At 41.1% G+C, this 25,827-nt stretch overlaps 1 protein-coding gene across 1 annotated transcript in view; it reads left to right on the top strand.

Annotated features, from left to right (window-relative positions):
- Window positions 1–25,561, top strand: part of SLC5A5 (solute carrier family 5 member 5) — a 69,292-nt gene extending 43,731 nt beyond the window's left edge. Inside the window, exons 9-16 of the mRNA XM_056518125.1 lie at window positions 703–791; window positions 889–1,001; window positions 10,154–10,224; window positions 10,317–10,403; window positions 14,498–14,691; window positions 19,889–19,992; window positions 20,074–20,174; window positions 23,061–25,561. Coding sequence (XP_056374100.1) covers window positions 703–791; window positions 889–1,001; window positions 10,154–10,224; window positions 10,317–10,403; window positions 14,498–14,691; window positions 19,889–19,992; window positions 20,074–20,174; window positions 23,061–23,261 — 960 coding nt within the window. The 3' untranslated portion in view covers window positions 23,262–25,561. The remainder of the gene's footprint in view (window positions 1–702; window positions 792–888; window positions 1,002–10,153; window positions 10,225–10,316; window positions 10,404–14,497; window positions 14,692–19,888; window positions 19,993–20,073; window positions 20,175–23,060) is intronic.
- The last annotated feature ends 266 nt before the right edge of the window (window positions 25,562–25,827 follow it).

The following is a 25,827-nucleotide window of genomic DNA, read 5'->3' as shown; positions in this document are numbered from 1 at the left end:
TCTGTGGACTGCAAGATCACCATCCCATAGATGTTAGTATTAGTGTTGCTCGCGAATATTCGCAATTCGAATTTTATTCGCGAATATCGCATATTCGCGAATTCGCGAATATAGCGCTATATATCCGTAATTACGAATATTCGTTTTTTTTTTTTTGTTTTTTTTTCACAGTACACATCACAGTGATCATCCCTCTCTGCTTCCAGCTTATGTAGTGTAAGAAGGCTCTAATACTACTGTGTGAGACTGGTGTGCAAATTTTCGCATATGCGAAAATTTGAATATGATAATTTTGCGCATATGCGAATTTTAGTTTATGTTAATTTTTGTATATGTAAATTTTCGCATATGTTCATTTTCGTACACGCGAATATTCGCATATGCGAAAATAAAACGAGAACATTACGAATATGCGAATATTCGCGAATATTACGAATATTCGTCCATATATTTGCGAATATTCGCGAATTCGAATATGGCCTATGCCGCTCAACACTAGTTAGTATGTGGGACAGGGGTTAGCTATATGTGACCCTTAACTCTGGTAGAAAGATTTATTAAAGGAGAGCACAATCGTTTTATTGTCAATGAACAGATCTCTAATAAACTCAGTCAACTGACATTGTTAATCCAAAGTGGCACAGTGACTAAGAGGGATTTAGCTCTAGAAAAGCCAAGCCAATTAATTACTCTTTCTTCTAGTACATTCCATACCTGGTGTTGGAGATATTTGAACAGTATCCAGGTTTCCCAGGTCTTTTCCTTGCTTGTGCATACAGTGGGACACTCAGGTACATTCAAAGTGATTCATGGATATATTCAAATTCATTTTGTGCAGTTTAGGGTAATGCGTCTTTCCCTCCATCCTATGTATGTTTTCTATTACAGCACAGCATCTACAAGCATAAATGCTATGGCTGCAGTGACAGTTGAAGACCTCATTAAGCCGAGAATGCCCCATATCTCTATGAAAAGGTTAATACTGATTTCAAAGGGACTGTGTGAGTATTCTATATAGTGTATTCTGTTTGAGACATTTTGAAAAAATGCAGGTTGTTCAGTGGCACCAGCTTGTCTTTTTACAACGGGCCTTAGGTTAGGCCACCACCTTTTTTTTGCAAAGTGTGTCCTGGGCCAGTGTCAGGATTCGGCAGGCTGGAGGTGGATCCTCTGTGTCAGAGAGGGATTGGCGTGGACCGTGTCGGTGGACCGGTTCTAAGTTGCTACTGGTATTCACCAGAGCCCGCCGCAAAGCGGGATGGTCTTGCAGCGGCGGTAGCAACCCGGTCGTATCCACCTGCAATGGCTCAACCTCTCTGACTGCTGAGATAAGCGCGGTACAAGGGATTAGACAAGAGCAAGGTCGGACGTAGCAGAAGGTCAGGGCAGGCAGCAAGGTTCGTAGTCAGGGGCAACGGCAAGAGGTCTGGAACACTGGCTTGGGATACACAAGGAACGCTTTCACTGGCACAATGGCAACAAGATCCGGCAAGGAAGTGAAGGGGAAGTGAGGTAATATAGGGAAGTGCACAGGTGAACACACTAATTAAAACCGTGCGCCAATCAGTGGCGCACCGGCCCTTTAAATCGCAAAGAGCCGGCGCGCGCGCCCTAGGGAGCGAGGCCCCGCGCGCCGGGACAGCACAGACGGGGAACGAGTCTGGTAAGCGGGTCGGGATGCACACCGCGAGCGGGCGCGTCCCGCATCGTGAATCGCATCTCGGCTGGGGACATTATCGCAGCACACCCGGTCAGCGGGTCTGACCGGGGAGCTGCGAACAGAGAACGCTGTGAGCGCTCCGGGGAGGAGCGGGGCGTAACAGCCAGGTGTAGCATGTGCTCAGATGTTCAGACCATCTAACTCCTTAGGTGCCATGGTCATCAATGACCTTAGCACCTCCGTGGTTTACAGAGGCAGGCTGCAAATTTTGTAGTGCCATTGATTGATTTTAACCCCTTAAGGACCTGGGGGTTTTCTATTTTTGCATTTTCGTTTTTTCCTCCTTACCTTTAAAAAATCATAACTCTTTCAATTTTTCAAATCCATATGATGGCTTATTTTTTGCCCCACCAATTCTACTTTGTAATGACGTCAGTCATTTTACCCAAAAATCTACAGCGAAACGGGAAAAAAATTCATTGTGAGACAAAATTGAAAAAAAAAACGCCATTTTGTAAATTTTGGGGGCTTCCGTTTCTACACAGAAAATGTTTCTGAAAAAATGACACCTTCTCTTTATTCTGTACGTCCATACGGTTAAAATGATACCCTACTTATATAGGTTTGATTTTTGTTGTACTTCTGGAAAAAATCATAACTACATGCAGGAAAATGTATACGTTTAATATTGTCATCTTCTGACCCCTATATCTTTTTTATTTTTATGCGTATGGGGCGGTATGAGGGCTAATTTTTTGCGCCGTGATCTGAAGTTTTTAGCGGTACCATATTTGTATTGATAGGACTTATTGACCAAAAATGCACTATTTTGGACATTGGAATTTTTTTGCGCATACGCCATTGACCGTACGGTTTAATTAACTATATATATTTATAATTCAGACATTTCCGCATGCAGCGATACCACATATATTTATTTTTATTTACAGTTTTTTAATGGGAAAAGGGGGGTGATTCAAACTTTTATTAGGGAAGGGGTTAAATGATCTTTATTCACTTCTTTTTTTTCCACTTTTTTTTTGCAATGTTATAGCTCCCATAGGGGGCTATAACACTGCACACACTGATCTTTTACATTGATCAGTGGTTTCTCATAAGAAACCACTGATCGATGGTTCTGCCGCTTGACTGCTCATGCCTGGATCTCAGGCACTGAACAGTCATTTGGCGATCAGACACCAGGAGGCAAGGTGGGAGACCCGCCTCGTGTCCTACAGCTGTTCGGGACACCGCGATTTCGCCGCGGCGATCCCGAACAGCTCCTTGAGCTAACCGGCAGTGATTTAGTTTCACTTTAGACGCAGTGTTCCAAGTTGAAGGGTTAATAGCGCACGGCACCACCATCAATGCCGCGCGCTATTAGCCACGGGTCCCGGACGGCCATGCCATGGCCTCGTGTTATAGAACGGACTCAGGGTGTACAGGTATGCCCTGGGTCCTTAACAGGTTAAAGGGGTACTCCACTGGAAAACATTTTTTTAAATCAACTAGTGCTTGAAAGTTAAACAGATTTGTAAATTACTTCTATTAAAAAATCTTAATCCTTCCAGTACTTATACTACACAGGAAGTTCTTTTCTTTTTGAATTTACTTTCTGTCTGACCACAGTGCTCTCTGCTTACACCTCTGTCCATTTAAGGAACTATCCACAGCAGAAGCAAATCCCCATAGCAAAACTCTCCTGCTCTGGTCAGTTCCTGACATGGACAGAGGTGTCAGCAGAGAGCACTGTGGTCAGACAGAAAGGAAATTCAAAATGAAAAGAACTTCGTCTGGATCATACAGCAGCTGATAAGTACTGGTAGGGTTAAGATTTTTTAATAGAAGTAACTTACAAATCTGTTTAACTTTCTGGCACCAGTTGATTTTAAAAAAAAATTTCCAGTGGAGTATCTCTTTAACTGTTGAGTGACTGCTGAGTTTACAGAATTCCAAACAATTTAATATATTGCTTTGTACTGCAGCTGTAGCTTAATAATTAAAAATTAATTAGCCCTACAAAAAGTCTAGTGTAGCTCATGTCTAATCCATCAGTGCCCCTAAGTCATGGCTGTAACAACAGCCCCCAGATCTGCCATTTACAGAAGACTATTAGAGCTACTGCAATACAAGTAAAAAGTAAAAAGTTTTTCAGCACAATTTTTCATGCTGAAAATGCCCCCCTCGGCTTTTACTAGAGTGAAAAAAAAATACCGTTGGGGGGTTGGGGTGAGGGGGGTTTGGCCGGGCCATCCATCTTCGCTGCAGGGACCATCTGACTAGTGACGCTGCATTGACGCCGCCACACAGGGGCATCCCAGCGGGGCAGCGTCAATGTAGCGTCACTAGTCTGGGGCCAGCCCGGAGCCGAGAAGAGGGTCTCCCGGTGAAGATGGATGGCCCAGACCAGCCCACCGGAATGCGGACGGTCACTGCAGCTACTAAACAACAGGACCGAGAGAACTGGGTAGGTGAGTAGACAACGAGGGGGGCTTATATGATGATGGAGGGGGTGGTCTGGATGATGGCAGGGGGGATATAGACTGGGGGTGATGATGACAGGGGGGTTTGACAGGGGGTGATGACGGGGGTCTGGATGATGACAGGGGGGATGATGAATTTTCCCCCCCTAGGCTTATACTCGAGTCAATACGTTTTCCCAGGTTTTGGGGGTGAAAGTAGGGGCCTCGGCTTGTATATGGGTCAGCTAATACTCGAGTGTATCCGGTAAACAAACTGGTCACATCAGGTCACCAAATGTAGTAAGATTCTAATGTTGAATCAGCAACACAAAATATATGCCAGTGTGGGAATCAGATGTAGACAACAGATAGTATACAGGGAAAATATAAGGAAAGAGTAGGGGTAAAGGGGAGAGTGGGGAGATTAAGATCTAAGGAGAGGAGATGGGCCTAATGGATGAACAGCTAATATACCTTAGAAAAAGTCTCCTAGCCTACCCTTAATCCAGTTCAATGCCCTTAAAAGGGCCGCCCCACACTTGAACCTACCCTTCACGCATATAGCAAACCCTACGAAACAATTCTTTTATGTTTTTAGTGTTTTATGGTGCAATAGTAGTAAACCAATAAAAGATTCATAAAAGATTTAGTATTATGTAGCATTTTAATCATGTGGTTTATAACACACATTGAACCGAATACATTTCTATACCTACTCACACCCACCCCACCACCCCCTTACTGGTGACCAAAAAAATTGATAAAAGTTAATCAATAAGTTATATTTATGCTAAAATGATGCCATTAAAAGTAATAAATCATACTGTTATGTCAAAAATAATGTGCCAAAATAAAAAAGTTATGTCTCTTTGAATGCAATAATGAAAAAATACTTGTTAGGGTCACAGGCTGGTCACTATGGGGTTAATTAACAAGAGTTTATGTGTATGAGAACATATTATGTTGGCACTATACATCTGGAACACAAGTCAACAGGCACAATATATTGTGTTGGGATTATAATTGTGTATAATTATGCCTAATATTAACAAAATATTTTATTATGTTGAGTCTGTGTTTATAGGAACCTGATGAGTGATTGTAATTCTAGAGCAGTAAATCTTAAAGTATTTATGTATTTGCACTTTAATGGATTTATGTCTATACAAAAAGCATGTATTTATATTGTAATTAAATTTGTTGCAGACACTGTTGCGCTATGATTTAAGGACTTTACAGTGATGTTATTTTAGCCTGTGTTTGACCGTATTATATACTCACTTTTGTAAGGAAGAATTTTGGTATTGTGTGGGTTTATTATTTGATCAATTCCTGGCAGTATTATGTGTGCACTGTATAGAAAACAGTACCTTACATAAGTAAGCGCCCCTCACATGTGACAACACTGAAGAAATTACACTGCTACAATGTGAAGTCCACTCAAAATAACTCAACACATAAATGTCTAAACCTTGGCAACAAAAGCGAGTACACCCCTAAGCGGAAGTGTCCAAACTGAGTCCAATTAGCCACTTTTTCTTCTCGTTGTCATAGTACTCACTAGTTTTACAACGTCTCAGGAGTGAATGGAGAGCAGGGGTTCTAAATTTGGTGTTATCGTTCTCACACTCTTTAATACTGCCACTGTGCCCCCAGAATTAATTATGCCACTGTGCGTGACAAAATTAATGATGCCGCCATGCCCCCAGAATTAGTGATGCCACTGTGCCCCCAGAATTAATGATGCTGCTGTGCCACACAGAATTAATGATGCCACTGTGCTGCACAAAATTAATTATGCCGATGTGCCCCCAGAATTAATGATCCCAATGTGCCCCAGAACTAATTATGCCACTGTGCCCCCAGAATTAAGTATGCCACTATGCTCCCAGAATTAAGGATGCCACTGTGCCCCCAGAATTAATGAAGCCACTGTGACGCACAAAATTAATGATGCCGCTGTGCCACCCGAATTAATGATGCCGCTGTGCTGCACAGAATTAATTATGCCGCTGTGCCCCCAGAATTAGTGATGCCACTGTGCCCCCAGAATTAATGATGCCACTGTGCTGCACAAAATTAATGATGCCACTGTGTCCCAGAATTAATGATGCCACTGTGCCCCAGAGTTATTTATGCCACTGTGCCCCCAGAATTAATTATGCCACTGTGCGTGACAAAATTAATGATGCCGCCATGCCCCCAGAATTAGTGATGCCACTGTGCCCCCAGAATTAATGATGCTGCTGTGCCACACAGAATTAATGATGCCACTGTGCTGCACAAAATTAATTATGCCGCTGTGCCCCCAGAATTAATGATACCACTGTGCTGCACAAAATTAATGATGCCACTGTGCCCCAGAATTTATGATGCCGCTGTGCCCCCAGAATTAATGATACCACTGTGCCCCAGAATTATTGATGCCACTGTGCCCCCAGAATTGATTATGCCACTATGCCTGCAGAATTAAGGATGCCGCTGTGCCCCAGAATTATGCCACTATGCATAATTAATGGAGTCGGGAAGGAATTTTTACTTCTAGTATGAGGGTTTTTTGCCTTCCTCTGGATCAACTCAGAAGGGACTCAATAGGGATATAGATGGATGGACTCTGGTCTTTTTTCAACCTTATGAATTATGTTACTGTGCCCCCAGAATTAAAGATGCCACTGTGACTCTCCAGCTGTTGCAAACTACAACTCCCATCATGCACAGACAGGAGGTCATGATGGAAGCTGTAGTTCTACAACAACTGGAGAGTTACAGGAGGGGGAACACAAATTTGTACTAGAGAACTTTGTCTCCCTGTCCTAGGTCCCACGCTGCTCCGCTGCTCTGGCCTCTGCTTGTCATGCCTGGCCAGAGCAGATGATGCAGGCAGTGCTAATCATGCCGCCTGCATCACAGGAGAATCGCTGACTGGCAGGGAGCACAGCGTTCCCTCGCTCCAAGCCACAGCTATTCATTTGCATCTGTGTCTTAAAGACAACGCTACAAATGAATAAGGGGAGATCCGGCAGGAGGTCCGGATGACTGGCGGCTGTGGTCCGGATCTGGACCGTGGTCCGCCAGTTGAATACCCCTGGCCTAAACTATAAGAAGATTACCAGGACTTTAAAATGGAGCTTCAGCACGGTGGGCAAGACCATGTAGCAGTTTCACAGGACAGGTTCCACTCAGAAGAGTCCTTGTCATTGTCAACAAATATACTCACTTTTGTTGCCAAGGTGTAGACATTGATGGCGGTGTGTTGAGTTTTTTTTGGGGGGGACACAACATTAAACACTATTATACAAGCTGTGCACTCACTGCTTAACATTGTAGCAGAGTGTCATTTCTTTAGTGTCGTCACATGAAAAGATATAATAAAATATCTACAAAAATGTGAGGGGTGGACTTATGTGAGATACTGTATATGGTAGTATTTAGAAAAATATATTTTTAAACCTAGTTGGGATGTTTGCATTGTTTATAAGTATCTATTGGGTTCAGCTATGTACTACCTCTTATGAGCTGTAATATGTATTTGGAGATCCCAAAATAAAATTATATTTTTTTTTTAACACTTTTTAAAGTAAAAAAGAACACCAAATACAGTGCCTAAGGGTAGTGTCTAAAATATAAACTTTATTGGTCACTGTTAAAATAATGGGGAAAAAATGTGTATGTACCGTTTTATCATCCACAACACACATTACGTACAGATAAGGATGTAGCCTGGGAGATTTATTGGTCCAGAGTCATCTATGTCTAAATGACGCATCCACTCATACCTGGCTGGGTATTTTGTCCCTACTAGAGAATGTCACAAATGCGGGCACTGCAAGGCATGTAAATTTGTCACGAAAACAAATAATGTGCTGGGGTCAGGCAAAGCGATTCCCATCAAACATTTCATCAATTGCTCTACGAAAGCAGTCATTTATGATGCCAGTTGTCCCTGTTCCCTCCACTATGTAGGTAAAACTTTTGGGAGTATAAAAAGAGAATCTTAGAACACACTGGAGATATTTGAAACTCCAGGGATACTCCCATTGAAACTTATGTCAACCAGTACCATAGTGGACTTTTTTAAACCCAGCGGGCCACTGACCTGGATCGACTTCTCCTGCAAAAGGAAAGTCGCTGGACTATACAAATATACTGTCTCCCCCATATGGCTTAAATTAACAGCAAAATGTTTCCTGTAAACTCTTTTGGTAATAGGCCTGGCTATGGTGACACATTGAGGTGACACAGGCCGATAGGGGGTCTGTAGTCAGCCTACTAGTGTTAAAATGTCACCTCTCAAGTATTACAACCCCCAGGGACTTAACAGGAGATTCCTGTGAGGGACCACGCTTTTCTAGGGCGGCAACCTCGCCTAGGCTGTAGGCATCAGCATAAGTACATATAGGGCCATACCCCTAGTTCTACATGGAACGCTTACCATTGCCACGTGGAATCCTTACCATTGCCATGCCTTTGGTCATAATTTTTTTTTTAACACTTCTATCTAAATCTAATCTGAAAAAGCCTGCCTTTGCACCATTTAGATTGCTTAACATGACATCAAGTACTAATATGATGACAAAAGCTATTTAAACATAGTGGCACAATTTTATCAGTATTGCCAGGGGAACAAATTAAAGGGGTATTCCGGGTAAAAACATTTTATACCTTATGCAAAGGATAGGGTATAAGATGTCTGATCGCAGGGGGCCCACTGCTAGGACCCCCCGCGATCTCCCTGCATCACCCGCATTCTATGCGGGAGCTGCGTCTCCAGTTTCGGAAACCTCCTGGTTTCCGGGACTGGGAATGTAATGTTACACCACGCCCCCTCCATTCATGTCTATGGGAGGGAACATAGAATGCGGGTGCTGCAGGGAGATCAAGGGGGGTCCCAGTGATCAGACATCTTATCCCCTATCCTTTGGATAGGGGATAAAATGTTTTTGCCCGGAATACCCCTTTAAGTGTTACGTGACTGATAATAAAAAGAAGGCATGTTTCCTATGCCAACTTTTTACCTTTGCTTCCACTTTTGTGAGACAATATTTCGACACTGAAAAGTAAATAAAACAGTCAACACATGGAATTTCTAGTATCTGCAGGCACAAGGGACATTGCGTATCTATCCACTTGCAGTTAATTTTACAGTCTGCATCATACCTGGTAGTCATGGGTATATACTGAGCAAGTGGATCCTAGTAATCTATTATGTACAGGGGTGGACTTAAACCTCCAGTTTTCCAGTATATACTTATGGGTTATATAACTCCTGGTGGTTAAAGGGGTATTCCAGGCCCAATTTTTTTTTTATATATCAACTGGCTCCGGAAAGTTAAACAGATTTGTAAATTACTTCTATTAAAAAATCTTAATCCTTCCAATAGTTATTAGCTTCTGAAGTTGAGTTGTTGTTTTCTATCTAACTGCTCTCTGATGACTCACATCCCGGGAGCTGTGCAGTTCCTATGGGGATATTCTCCCATCATGCACAGCTCCCGGGACGTGACATCATCATTGAGCAGTTAGACAGAAAACTTCAGAAGCTAATAAATATTGGAAGGATTAAGATTTTTTAATAGAAGTAATTTACAAATCTGTTTAACTTTCCGGAGCCAGTTGATATATATAAAAAAGGTTTTGCCTGGAATACCCTTTTAAGGGTAAACTATTACAAATAAATCAATTATCTTTTTGATTATATCACATAATTCTCTAAGCATTTAAATTAAATTTATTTTGAATCTTTATTTTGCTCAGATTTATTTAGAACTGAGTATTATTTAGCCACAGGAAGAACCATACATGTAATCCTCTTAACAGTAAGAACATTTTGACTCTAATAAACTTAAAAATATTTACAATGCAAGCAATGTAGATAACAAAAAAAAGGGTAATCTCACGGGGGGGAGCAAACAATTGGCATCTTTGAAAAGTTTAAGTATCTTTGTGATTACATGGTCTTCATAGTGCAAATTCTGACAAGCTTACACTGCAGGGGAACATAAAGTGACGTATCCTGTCTTTTCTTTGTTAGCCCTGTTCTATGGATGTTCATGTATTATATTAGCTGCTTTATCATCATTGCTTGGAGGAGGAGTTCTACAGGTATCAGTATAGTAAACTTGGGGTATTGGATAATACAACTCTCATTATTAATTTCATAATCCTGACTTAATTATTTTTTCTTTCTTAAACAGGGCTCTTTTACAGTGATGGGAGTGATCAGTGGTCCATTGCTTGGGGCTTTTATACTGGGAATGTTTACAACTTCAGGCAACACACCTGTATGTAAAAATTATATTGTATTTCAAGTGTTATAGTATACAAATTCATATATATATTATTATAGTAGACATGCCATTGGTATACATGCACGTTTCGCCTGTATGCCGCAATTGAAATATAGTCCTAGCAACACAGCCCACCTACTGAAAGAGGGGAGAAAGCATTGGGTTGTGTCTGCACCTACCGAAACAGAGCCACCAGAGAGCAGGTGAACAAATAACATTTCGGTTAGGCTACTTTTACACACTGTTTTAGTTATTTCATCGCACTCTACGTGGCAAGCTGTCAAAACAGGAAGCTGCCATAGAGCCTAAAATGCCCATTGATGTTAATAGACTCAGAGGAATCAATTTGGTCCATTTTTCGCACATATTCACCCTTTGTGTGGAACTCAGAAAAGTGGTCTACCCACAAAGAATTTTCACAAGAATTTTGCTGCAGCACCACTTAAAGGACAAATGAGGTGCTACAATATATACACTGAAATCAACAAGCTGTCCTTGTGACACAAGGTTGTACTTGGTCCTCCAGAGCCAGAAATGCTCATTTAACCTCTCTGAACAAGGAACCGCCCTTTATTCATTTTCACAAGGTATTAGAATTTTTTTTTTCAGACAACTCATTTACATATGTTTAGATACAGGCTGAGAAGGTAAAAAATGTAATGTGTTCATTTAAGATCCTTATTGAAATGGAATATTTACTGTAGCAATACATTGATGGAGATTCATCAAAACCTGTGCAGAGGAAAAGTTAATCAGTTGCTGATAACAACCAATCAGATCGCTTATTTTATTTTTAAATAAGCCTCTTAAATATAAATGAAATGATCTGATTGGTTGCTATGGGCAACTGGTCAACTTTTCCTCCGCACAGGTTTTGATAAATCTTCCCTATTATCCTTATACTCATCCCTAATTAGAAAAGTTCTAGAAAAGCTCTAAACTAAACCTTTACACATGGCTATGACATATTTACATATAGGTAGTAATTAAAAGAAATGGACTATTAAACGATAACTATTGCTAGAAATGTTGACATGCCAGAGCAGGTGTGTTGCTTCCTCTTTGTTTAATGTATTACTGTACCTTGCTTAATAATATCTCATAAAACAAGTACTTACATTTCTCAGTGAGAATCACTAGACTATCATTAGTTGAAAAGGCTTGTCGTAAAATGCAGAGATTTCTTTTTCTTCCACTAGAGAACACATGTATCCCTTGTGATACGAGAGACAGGCACTGCTTAATATGATGTATAACTTCATAAAACTGTGGCCAACATTATTGTCCCCCTTAATTGTTTAGTGTACAAAAGCCTTGTCAGAAATAAAGATACATAGCAAATTTTTATTTTTAGAATATTTTAATAGCATGCCCAAATCAAATACATTCAACAAAAAAGTTGACCTGTTGGTCAACATGCTATATGACATGAAAAGGATTAAAGGCACCCTTCCCTAAGGGTGGGTTCACACTATGTTTTGACGATACCGTCATCAGATCCAGCTGGGGGGAGTGAAAACAGGGCGCTCCCGTATCCCAGCACGGGATTTGAATGAGCTGACTGGAGTCAGATAGTGAATCAGGCCGGCTCATTTTTGCCCCGTATCCGTTTTTCTAACCAGACTTAAAACCGTGGTATCCAGTCACAAAACCGGATACAGGGCAAAAATTAGCCGACCAGAATCACTATCTGACACCGGTCGGCTCATTCAAAAGAATGAGATATGGGCCAGGTCCGCTGGGATACGGGAGCGCACGGTTTTCACTCCTCCCAGCCAGATCCGGTGAACGTAACATCAAAACGTGGTGTGAACCCACCCTTATGCTGGATTTTACAGCCTTTGGCAACAATGTATGCCTCCAAATGTTTCTTGTAGCCATCTGTGGTCTGCTGGTAGTTCCTTTCACTGCAATACTATCAAGCTCTTGTTTTCTAATTTCAAGCTCTCCCCAAAGATTTGCTTGCCAGTTTAAAACAGTCAATTTTTTTCCTCCTTAAAGTTGTACTCCAGGGAACCCATAGCCCATCCTTTTCTTCTCATCAACCTATTTAATTGTCTAAATATGATTTATTAGTTATACAGAGCAGTTTCCCATCTTTGGTTGTCACTTACATGCATGAAGTGAGGGAATGATATCATCCAGCCATCCAATCTTTCTCTGTCCAAATCCTTCTCTGAAAGCAGCTCCACCCTCCTGATATCAAAAAGAGAATGGAAGAGTGTTCCATAGCGTGATACCGCCAACAAATAATCCACACAATAGATGATGTGGGCCCTTACCACAGGTGGTTGTGTGAGCTCACACACAACAATGGTATGCGTGGATGAGATAGAGAGGTCCAGTCTGCAGCCTCCGTGACAGGGTGAACACTTCAATGGAAAGACTTCTTGTGGTAAGGCAAGATTGGATCGGCGCTGACATGGACATGTATGAGAGATGAGGTAAGATGGAGAACGGTTTATTTAGGATAAAATGCGATGCATTTCACCACGTTTGCACGGTTTCATCAGGCATCATGAAATGGATGCCTGGAAAAACCGCGCAAGCGCAGTGAAACACGTCGTATTTTATCCTATATAAACCCTTCTCCATCTTACCTCATCTCTCATACTTGTCCTGGTCAGAGCCGATCCAATCCTGCCTTACCCCGAGAAGTCTTTCCATTGAACTGTCCACTCTTCTGAGACACAGAACATGAGGTTTCTGCCCTGCACTGATAAGTCATGCTCTCTTTAGTGCTGAGACCTGGGAGGTGTGTGAAGCAATAGCCAATCAGACACTGAAACTCTCACTGCTGGGAGATGTAGGCAAGGGGTGGGAAATATAGCAAAGAATATCAAGCAGCCAGAGAAGACAACAAGGGCCACAGGAGCCATGCATATCAGGCTGGATGGTTTACAGGTAACATATTAAGGTAGTGTGGTGGCAGTGGAGCTTTTTTTTTTTTTTAAATATATACTTCCCTGGAGTACCCCTTTAATTATTCTTGTGTATTTTGGATCATTATACTACTGTATGACCCATTTTGTTTGACTCAGACCTAGTATTCTTACATTTGGAAGCAACTTTTGCTTCATAATGCTCTGATAATCCTTGGATGCTATGTTCCTGTAACACGTTTTAGACCTCCAGTCCTAGAGGCAGCAAAACAACCCCATAATATTATGGATCTTCCACCATGTTTCTCTATTGGTAGTGTTCACTGTTCTTTATAGGCTTCATTTTCTCTATAAACATAACACGGGTATGCTTTTTCAAAGAGCTCTGGCTTGATATTACTTTTAAACTTTTGCCCCTCTAATATAAAACTATGTCCTCTTGTGGTAGTTTTTCTTCTTTTAAATATGCTCTCCTCCTTTACCGTGTTGATTCCCTTTATGTATTTAAAAGTCTCTATCATATCCCCTCTGTCTCTTCTTTCTTCCAAGATATACATGTTAAGGTCCTTTAACCTTTCCTGGTAAGTTTTATCCTGCAATCCATGTACTAGTTTAGTATCTTCTCTGAACTCTCTCTAAAGTATCTATGTAGACATTATGGGAGGACTACAGATTTTTTTTTTACAAACAACAATATTACAGGCAGCAATTAATAGGTCTTTTTTTTATATGTTATTGTATACCATTTTTATATTTACAAGTTTTATCTATTAGGGGTGTGTCACAAGGGCCCTGTGATTACACTACCTAATTTTATTTGTTAATATTATTTATTATTCATCCAGTCCCTAATGGTATGGTGTTTTTCACATTTATTTATCTGTACACTTGACCTCGATATCCATATACCCCTGAGCGCCAAAGATCTTTTTTCACTTTAATTGCTAGTTTTTTCACCTTAGGTGTGGGTGTTTGTTTTGCCTGCTCGGGTAAATTTCATACAGCATAAGTGAGCCCTCCCCATACAATCTTTGTTTAGTTGGCAGAGTCCTGACCATTCCTCTAGTTTACCCAAATCCTTCTCCATTTTGTGTTTCCCTCCAGGAACATCAACCCTGTTAGAAATTTTTGTGTCATCAGCAAACATGTCATTAACTGTGTGTATTTTTTTCTTAATTAATGTTCATGCTTATTTTCTGTGTCTAGGGTGTGTTCGCAGGCCTTCTTGTGGGTTTTTGTCTATCCCTCTGGGTAGCAGTTGGAGGTACTCTTTATCCACCAACACCAGAGATAATGGGAGTACTGCCCACGTATGCAGAACAATGTCCTATCTATAACTCTAGTCAAGGTATCATATATGGTCCGCCTGCTCCAAGAAACATTACAGCTCCTTTACCAAGGTGAGGAATATTAACAGCATAATTGCAAAGTTAATACTTTTTCCAGATGGCTGCATGGATTGCCAATATAGTGGAACCAATAGAAGATGAGATGACATGTTGGGGATAACATTTGTCTTGCCCTTGTGAATCTGAAAATGGTGGCATATTGTAGCAATATTTAATTTATTAAATTATTTAATTTAGTTAACTAGTCCCAAAAACACAGTCTCAGACATGTGTTTCAATATACATAAAATTACATATGTTGTTCCTCCTGAGTAGACAAGTCAGAGGTTTTCCGTATTTAGTTTTTTAGGGCATACTGTTTATTTCTATGTATGTAAAGCTATTCCATATACCATTTATATAATGTGCATATATGGGTCATTATGTCTCCATCTGTTCTTTATGGCTTTTTAGCAGTGAGAGAGACATTGGCCTAGATTTACCAATATGTCTAAAACCAAAACTGTTTTCCTATAATAATCAATCACAGGTCAGTTATCATATCCTGATGAGCTCGGGTAAAATGAAAGTTGAGCTGCTATTGGTTGTTATGGTTGGTTTTAGGCTAATTGATAAATTTAAGCCATTGTCTATATGAAAAACTTAAAGGGGTACTCTGGCGCTTAGACATCTTATTCCCTATCCAGGGGAAAAGACGCCGCTGGGGACCCCCGTGATCTTGCACGCCGCACCCAGTTTATAATCAGTCCCCGAAGCGCGTTTGATCCGGGTCAGATAACTGTCCATCATGGGGCCAGAGCGTTGTGACGTCAAGCCTCCGCCCCGTGTGACGTCACGCTCCGCCCACTCAATGCAAGCCTATGGGAGGGGGCATGACAGCTGCCATTCCCCCTCCCATAGGCTTGCATTGAGGGGCGGAGCGTGATGCCACAGGGGGGCGGAGGCGTGACATCACACACCGCCGGCCCTGTGGTCACCGGTAATCAGACCCGGAGCGAACATGCTCCAGGGACTGATTATTAACGGGGTGCGGTGTGCAAGATCATGGGGGTCCCCAGCGGCGGGACCCCCGTGATCAGGCATCTCATCCCCTATCCTTTGGATAGGGGATAAGATGTCTAAGTGCCGGAGTACCACTTTAAAGTCTTTATCAAGTCTATATATATGAATTTATTTTCTGGATGATATCATATAACTTCCGAAATTTCTGAATAGCTGCACATGCCCATAAACTGTACAAATGCCCAGAATTAACCAAGACACATTTTGATTGTTCCCTATCCCCAGGTTAGGGCTTAAGTGTCTGATCGCACAATCTACTGTATGGGGCCCAGCTACTTACCTGTTGTCCTCGGCACACGCCAGTCGCCACCTACAGAGACAATGGCAGGCCGTCACTTGTGCTAGTCTATGAGGGAGCAATAAGACAATATAGAAACATAGACTGTGAATTCAAGTAAAGAAAAAAACAGACCTGGTCGAACAGCCACAACATGCACATTGATCTAAGGCTTCTCAGCAAAATGTATTAAACTAACAGGTCGTTAGTGTACTTAATGATCATGAAGCCACATCACAGCCATCTGTAAGTAGCGGGTCCTTAACATCCCTAGCATAAAATGGCACCACACTGAGAGGCGACCACCACCGCTGCAACACCAGTGCTCACTGGCAGAGCAGCCCCAATGCCGCCCGAACCAGCCCCCAATCCGCCCCTCCCCACAGAGACGGCGCCCCGGCAGCAATGGATGCCGCACAGTGCAGCACCAGTGTGAACAGGTGTAAAAGCTCACTTACCATGTGCTCTCAGTCAGTAGCTGTTCACGCTGGTGTGGTGCTCTGTGGCGGCCATTGTTACTGTGATGCATTGTCTGTGGGGTGGTGTGCCCCGGGGGCTTGGTCGGGCAGCAGTGGGGCTGCCTGGCCACTCCCCCTATGAGCTTGGTGTCACGAAGGCAGTGGTCGCCACCCGGCGCTATGCCAGTGTTAGGTTAGGGACTCACTCTGAATAGGTGGCCTTAACGTGGCGAATAGGCTTGTAATTTTTGATCAAAATGTATACTAACAACCTGTTAATTTTTGAAATTATGCTTAGAAACAAATAGATCAAAATACAATTTGTAGATGTGTGGCTATGTTTCTGTTTCTCTATTTTTGAGAAACAATGTGTCGGCAGATAAGAACCATTTGGCCCATCTAGTCTGCCCAATAATCTGAATACTATGAATAGTCCCTGGCCCTATCTTATATGAAGGATAGCCTTATGCCTATCCCTATCTTATATGAAGGATAGCCTTATGCCTATCCCTATCTTATATGAAGGATAGCCTTATGTCTATCCCTATCTTATATGAAGGATAGCCTTATGCTTATCCCTATCTTAAATGAAGGATAGCCTTATGCCTATCCCTATCTTATATGAAGGATAGCTTTATGCCTATCTCTATCTTATATGAAGGATAGCCTTATGCTTATCCCTATCTTATATAAAGGATAGCCTTATGCCTATCTCTATCTTATATGAAGGATAGCTGTATGCCTATCTCTATCTTATATGAAGGATAGCCTTATGCTTATCCCTATCTTATATGAAGGATAGCCTTATGCTTATCCCTATCTTATATGAAGGATAGCCTTATGCCTATCCCTATCTTATATGAAGGATAGCTTTATGCCTATCTCTATCTTATATGAAGGATAGACTTATGCTTATCCCTATCTTATATGAAGGATAGCCTTATGTCTATCCCTATCTTATATGAAGGATAGCTTTATGCCTATCTCTATCTTATATGAAGGATAGCCTTATTCCTACCTCTATCTTATATGAAGGATAGCTGTATGCTTATCCCTATCTTATATGAAGGATAGCCTTATGCCTATCCTTATCTTATATGAAGGATAGCTTTATACCTATCTCTATCTTATATGAAGGATAGCCTTATACCTATCCCTATCTTATATGAAGGATAGCCTTATGCCTATCCCTATCTTATATGAAGGATAGCCTTATGCTTATCCCATGTATGCATAAACTCCTTCACTGTATTTGCAGCGACCACTTATGCAGAATGGCTATTCCCTACACCCACTACTCTCTCAGTAAAGTAATAATTCCTGATATTACTTGTAAACTTTGGCCCCTCTAATTTAAAACATTGTCCTTTTGTGGTAGTTTTTCTTCTTTTAATATGCTCTCCTCCTTTACCGTGTTGATTCTCTTTACAATTTAAAAAGTTTCTTTCATATCCCCTCTGTCTCTTCCTTCTTTCCATCAATACATGTTAAGGTCCTTTAACCTTTCCTTGTAAGTTTTGTTCTGCAATGCATGTACTAGTTTAGTAGCTCTTCTCTGAACTCTCTCCAATGTATCTTTATCCTTTTGACGGTCTCCAGTACTGCACACAATACTCCAAGTGAGGTCTAGTGCTCTGTACAAAGGCATAAGCACATCCCTATTTCTGCTACATTTACCTCTCTCTATACACACAAGAATTCTGTTAGCATTGCCTGTGGCTCTATTTTATTGTCTGTCTACTTTAAAGGGGTTATCCACCATAAGGTGATTTTAGTACTTACCTTAAAAACAGTAATGAACATGCTTAGAAAGGATCAGTGCTTGTTTTGGGGCTAAATGGTTGTTTTGTGGGTCCATCACTGTGCTGCTGATTTCTTTTTGTGAAATGGCTATTTCCTTTTGGAGTTCCCTCTTTCCAACTACAAAACCCAGGATCCCTTGTTTGTAAATGTGAGGTCACTTTTCTCCCTCCCACACATCAGCCACCTCACCCATTGAAGCACACCTGGGAAAATTCCATGCAGCCCTATGGAGAATGATCTCCCCTTCAGCCAGCGGTTGCTCCATCCATTAAACAGGCAGGATTCTGACTAGTGATGTAATGTCTCGGGCCACACTGCAACCTGGGAAAACCTGAGACAACACTAATTTTGTATGCTGTTAAAAATAACCCTGGGGCAAAAATCACATAAAGATTGCGAGAACACCCTCACACACAGGTACAGACGCTATATTACAAACTAAACTAACTTTACAGCCCCTGTGGCACAGTCAAAGAAAAAAAAAATCCTGGAATACCCCTTTAAGTCATGGGAAATGATTACCCCCAAATCCCTTTTCTCAGATACTGAGGTAAGGACTGTACCAAATATTCAATAATCTACCCTTGTATTTTTCAGCCCAAGGTGCATTATCTTGCACTTATCCACATTAAATGTCAGTATCCAGAGTTCTGATCATTTTTCGATGTTTTCCTAAATCCTTTTGCACTTGGCATACCCCTCCAGGAACATCAACCCTGTTGCATATTTTTATGTCATCAGCAAAAAGACCGATACCTTACGATCGAGACTTTCTGAAATATCACTTCAAACCTTCGAATTTTGATTTCTGGCTTGCGTTTTCTTTCTCTTTAGCTCTAAGACCCATAATGTTTTTATTTTTCCCCTGACAGTTTTATTAGGGCTTATTATTTGCGGTACAACTTGTACTTCTTATTGGTGCCCTTTATTTTATCATATCATTTTTTACAAAGCCACAAAAAGACTAAAAGTAAAAAATGGCATTGCACAATTTTGTTGGACAATAATTTTTTAGGATTTCACAATATGGTAAAACTGACATGCTAACTTCATTCTATGAGTCAGTACGATTCCAATGATACCATATTTGGATCATTTAGATTTCATTTTATGGTATATATATATATATATATATATATATATATATGTGTGTGTGTGTGTGTGTGTGTGTGTGTGTATAAAACTTGAAAATAAAATAGTCTCTACGTGAAAGAAACTTGGTAGCATTCACCATGTCTTTCAGTTGTGCAGACTTTCACCTTTATTCTTTATAAAGTGCAGGATGCTTGTGCTGCTCACATTACAGGGATGGGAGAGCAGGACGCTGCTAACCATAGAATATGTGTGACAGTTGTTTAACCTGCATGCGCAGGCTTTGTCAGACCACACCTGCTGGTGACGTTGATTCCATTTTATGCTTCATGGGAAAGACAGCGTCATCAGTCAGGTGTTCACAGGTAATCACGTGACTTTACAAAAGTAGTGAATTAAAACGATTATTATACCAAAATGACATAGCAAAATGTGCTATGTGATTTTGGTATAATAACCATTTTTAATTCCCTTCGTTTTTGCCCACTTCACACAAGAATACATTTTAAAGACAAATGAAATATGGATAACAATGACAATTTTTTTTTCTGCATAGGACAACCATTGCAGATGAATTCTACTCTTTGTCTTATCTGTATTATGGCGCCATAGGGACCTTTACCACAGTTATAATTGGCGTTCTTGTCAGCTACCTAACAGGTAACATTACACATAATTTGGACATGTTCAGGTATACTTTTCTCGTACATCAATAATGATAATTTGTTTTATGCATTTTAGGACCTACCAAGAGAGAGACAATCGCTCATGGCTTGCTTTGGTGGGACCTAGTAAAAATAACAACTTTAAAAACAACAGAGATGCCACCTGAGGCTGAGAAGGTTTGTAAACATACCTGGCACTATGGGGTTTTTAAAGGGGTTCTCCGGTGCTTAAACATCTTATCCCCTATCCAAAGGATAGGGGATAAGATGCCTGATCGCGGGAGTCCCGCCGCTGGGGACCCCCGGGATCATGCACGCGGCACCCCTTTTGTAATCAGTCCCCAGAGCGTGCTCGCTCCGGGACTGATTACAGGCGACCACCAGGCTGGCGGCGTGTGATGTCATGCCTCCGCCCCCGTGTGACATCACGCTCCGCCCCTCAATGCAAGCCTACGGGAGGGGGCATGACAGCTATCACGCCCCCTCCCAGAGGCTTGCATTGAGGGGCGGAGCGTGACATCACACGGGGGCGGAGGCATGGCGTCACACGCCGCCGGCCCGGTGGTCGCCTGTAATCAGTCCCGGAGCAAACCCGCTCCGGGGACTGATTACAAACGGGGTGCAGCGTGCATGATCCGATCCCGGGGGTCCCCGGCGGCGGGACTCCCACGATCAGGCATCTTATGCCCTATCCTTTGGATAGGGGAAAAGATGTGTAAGCACCGGAGAACCCCTTTAAAGAAAAATTGTCATTGTTTACTCAATGTTCCCTATCTCTGGCCAAAAATCTTACTATTCAGCTACGTTCCCACCGCAGAATTTCTGAGCGGAATTCTGCAGAAATATTTTGCTCAGAAATTCTGCAAACGTTGGTGCACATTATCTTCAATAGGGATTCCATTGTCTGACTCACACAGCGAAATTTCTGTGGTGTACATTCAGCAAAATTAGAAGAGGTATTTAAATTTTCTGTAATACTATTCAGACCTCCAATGAAGTTTATGGGAATTCAAACGGAAAATGTGATAAATCAATGGAGTATAAACATATTGATGAGACAGACTTCCCCACCAAGCCAGACAGCTTATATAGCATATATGCACAATATGGACTGGCAGCACAATGCAACTATTAAACTATTAAACAAAATAACATGTATGCGCAGATAACAGGCACACTGCTAAGATCATCATGACAGTTAAAAGGGGTTATCCAGGGATAGAAAAACACAGCTAATTTATTTCAAAAACAGCTTCCCAACTGTCTCCAGGTTGGGTGTGGTATTACAACTTAGCTCCATTCACTTCAATGGAACTGAGCTGCAGAACCACACCCAATTTGGAGACAAACGGGGAGCGTTTTTTTTTTATAGAAAGTAGCTCTGTTTTTGTATTCCTGGATAACCCTTCTAACACTCTCAGATAGGGCAGCATAAACATTTTAGGGGGTACAATCACATGTACAGGATCTGCTGCAGATTTGATAGCATGTTCAATTATTTAGTTACATTGACATATTCAACAGATCCTGTACTCGTAAATGTACCATAAAGGTTTACCTGTAAACAGATGTTATATGACATACAGTGGTCCCTCAAGTTACAATATTAATTGGTTCCAGGACAACCATTGTATGTTGAAACCATTGTATGTTGAGACCATAACTCTATGGAAACCTGGTAATTGGTTCTAAAGGCACCAAAATATCATCCAAAAATAGGAAAAAGTGAAAATGAAAGAAAAATAAGTAGATAACTAATATAGATAAAGCAAGTTCTTATATATAAAAGTAAAAAAGATCTGCTGGGAGCTGTAATCACTGTCTATGTCAGTGTTTCCCAACCAGAGAGCCTCCAAGCAGGGAGCCAAAGGCTGTCCGGTCATGATGGGAGTTGTAGTTTTGCAACAGCTGGGGCACCCGGCTTGGGAAACACTGGTCTATGTAGAGGACAGGATCTTCTTTGGGATCCTGTACAGTACACACAGTGTCCTAAAGAAAGTAACATGGAGTCGCCCTCACCTAGTGTCCAAAGGAGCAGCTAACCCTGGTACAGGTAAAGTGTACAGAACATGCAATACCTCTCTGTACTGTAGGGGGCGCTACCAGACATCAGTCAGTGCATACGCTTCAGGAATACAGGGGGATTTACCAGTAAATGCCCATTCTGATTGGTCAGTTCTTCCGGCCATTGACACGTTTCTCCGATCTGGACTGTCTGTAGCATTGTATGTTGAGTCTGGTTTCAAGTTACAATGGTCCAGAATAGACCATTGTATGTTGAAAATATTGTATGTTGAGGCCATTGTAAGTTGAGGGATCACTGTATAATATAAGGATATATAGCTCCATAGGAAGAGCAAGATTTCACAAAATATTTGAGCATGTTTGTTCTTGGGTAATGAATTTCACATCTATAGCCAAATACTACTTAAAACTAACTTAAAGGACTTATCTGGTGATATTTCTTATTTTACTATTGTCCCCAGCTTGCCAAATGAAAAAGACAAAAACTTTAACTCACCTTCCTTGTAGCCTCTGGTATCAGGACACGATGCCTCTGGCTGGTCTCCACTTACAGTCTGGATCCTGTCATAGTGCCACTCAGCCAATCACTAACCCACCTCTGCACTGTCAGTTCCCCCGGCTGTAGATGCTAAGCTCAGAGCGGCCTGATACTAGGGGCTATGAGAAAGGGAGGGTGCAGAGTTAATCATTTTATTTTATTAGGCAGGCTGGGTAAAATAGCAAAATAATACATTTCAACAGACAACCCCTTTAGGGACTCTTGCATTGTGAATATTAGCACGATTTTTTATATATTAAAGCAAACTTTTGGGATTGATCTTATACTCTATACCTAAGTACTATGTTGGTATCAAATGATTTTGTTTAGGTAGAAGATTACTATAAGTAACTTAATTTTATAACCTTCTACCTAAACAAAATAGTTCGATACCTACATAGTTCTTAGGTATAGAGTATAAGATATATTATAATAACTATAAGGTATCTTACTGTTGTAATGTGTTGAGTTTGAAAATGACTGCTATCTTATAACTCTAGAGTACTCAAGATAATGTGAAGATGGACGTCCCCTACATTACCTTGCAGAATAACCCCAAACTCCCAAATCCTGAAAATAATCAATTCATTTTTAAAGAAGATCTTACCTCTGCCCAGGAGAAGGACCCAAAGCATCTTGCCAAAAACCGTTGCTTTACTTTTCGGTCTACAAACAAAGTTGACAGAGAGTCCTATCTATGATTTTCAGAGGATACTAACGCTACAGTCTATTTACAATCTAACCCAATATGACATCAAATGTCCATGAACTGACGTTTCAGTCTCCAGACTTTATGTTGATTTACATCATGTTTTTTGTTTAAATCCATGAAACATCGACCTAAATGAACAAAAGATGTGACAAGAAATGTTGATATTTTAAATGTAATGTCTCCTTTAGGCAATCCGTTGTTATATGTCATATCAGAGCATATTGGACTAATACAGTACATCCAAACTAACCGGCAAAAGCGAAAGATGGAAGTAGTCACTAGCAGCTTTTGATGAGCAATGATTTTAAAAGATGAGTGTCACACATTGCTTTGCTTTCCTGAGGAATGGTTAGACTATTGTGCACATTCATGTTCCGTTGACTTGCTTTAAAGAAGAAGTCCCATGCCGAAAAACGTGTTTCCTATCCACAGGAGATAAGTTTGGCTCTTGGGGGTCTATTCATATGTACAGTATCCTGCTCATATTTGATGTTGCAGATTTGAAGAGGTGTTCAGTCATTTAGTTTACATTGAAATCTGCAGCTTTAAATATGCAGTGTATATTTTTTTTTGTCAAATCTGTTTTTATTAACCACCAGAAATACAAACAGAACAATATTGTAATAAGGGCCTTTGTGCAGATAGGCAAAGACAGCAAAATGTCATAACAACAGGGGGAGGTGTGAGGGGGCTTAAGAGGAAGGTAAGGGGCAAAGAATAATATAGAGAACATGGAAGCAATCATGGTTTCTGTTATGTTGATGGAAACTTGACTAGGTTGCTGCTTGATTGCTGTTCCCTAGGAGAAGAGGATGGATAGGAGAGTCCCGAAAAGCAATCCACTGGTTCTAGGTGGCAGCAAACTTGTCACGGGTCTCACTGGCCCAACAGGTAAGCTCCTCTAACCTACAAACCTGATTCATTTTGTCTATCTATTGTTGGGTGGAGGGGGCCGTGGTCTGGAGCCACAGGAGAGGAATGAGCAGCTTGGCAGCTGTGATCATATGAGTGGGTAAAGATTGTTTAGATGGACGCAATAGGGCTGTGGGGAGCGCCAGCTCTACTAAAGGCAAATTTAGCGAAATGTTAGAGGAGCATACCTTGTTGATCAGTTTCTCGACCTCCCTCCAGAAGGGTTGGATTAGTCCCACCATATATGTGACAGATTACCTGCCCCCCTTGGCAGCGCCAGAACAGCCTCGAGTCAAAAAAATAGTACAGTCTCTCAGGTGTGTTATACCAGCGGGATAGGAGTTTGAAATGACTCTCTTGTGTTTTGATACACCTGTAAAAGCCATGAGAATTGTGGGTGAATGAAACTTCTCTCTTTCTTTGTAAGGGTAAAGCGTAACTCTATTTAAGAAGAGGGTAAGTATAGCGGTGGGAGGGGGGAGAGTTCTGATAAGAGTATAGTATAGTAATAAGAGAGATGTATTTTGAGAGCAGCTCTGGAGAGGCAGGCCCTGTCTAACCAATCAGGGTCAGTGGGGACGGAAAACTTAGATAAGAGGGCGGAGCAAGTGCTCTTGATCATATGAAGTTGACTGAAGTTTAAATGGTGTGTGTTCACCAGCGTTTTGGTGTGGGCATCTGAGGGCGCATGACCCTGGGGCAGGAGGTCAGTCACGGAGGATGTGATCAGAAAGGAGCAGCCATGTGCTATCTGTGGCCACTAGGGAGGGCAGTGATAAGTAAGGAATAAGATAGGCTGACAATGGCCCATGTTTATCAATCAGCCCGAAACCCTAATTGTCTATTTTTTTCAATATCAACCAATCACAGCTCAGCTTTTACTTTACAAAAGTTCGTTAATAGATGAAAGCTTAGCTGTAATTGGTTGTTATGGGAAAAAACTGACAATTAAGGTTTTGGGCTGATTAATAAATCTCCTCCAATATGTGACAAGAAAAACACAAAACATATATTATGTGGCTAAATTTCTCACTCTGATAGAAAGTAACTACTATAAAATGCAACCAAACATAAAAAAAAAATAATGTGTGCTAAATTGTTTGCTTGTTTTTAAGAGGGGCAAAGACAGTAGCCATGCCTGCTTCAAGGAGCAATACTGTTGGCTACAAGGGCACTGCAGAAAATCTTCAGCCATCCATAAAAATACTAATAAATTATTCAGTCTGTTATCCAGACCATCAGACATAGCCCTATTACACAATATTCCTTGTAACGGTGTTCTCATTTTGCTGTTCATTTCATGTTTTCTGCAACTAGGACAAAATAAATGCTTCATTTCATAATAAATATCTGTACACTCAATTGTATATCATTTTGTCATAATGGTTTTAGATTTTCTGTTTACAATCTAAATAAAATGTTTGTTCATAAAAATCCCTCTCTAAATGTTACTTCTTTTGGTAGAACAATGTGATATTTACCACAGACCTTACATACAACATATTATTACTATGTGATACCTGTCTAAAGTATAAGCCCATAGTGCCAAAATCAAGTGATCAGCTGTGAGCTTCAAATTGTAGTTTCGGAGGTGTTGGTATAAAAAAAAAATAGACACTGATAAACCTGATCTTCCTGTTTGT

The sequence above is a fragment of the Hyla sarda genome, chromosome 1 (assembly GCF_029499605.1).
Source record: "Hyla sarda isolate aHylSar1 chromosome 1, aHylSar1.hap1, whole genome shotgun sequence".
NCBI classification, from domain to species: Eukaryota; Metazoa; Chordata; class Amphibia; order Anura; family Hylidae; genus Hyla; species Hyla sarda.
The sequence above is the reverse complement of the archived record's forward strand: the minus strand, read 5'-3'. Positions and strand labels throughout refer to the sequence as shown.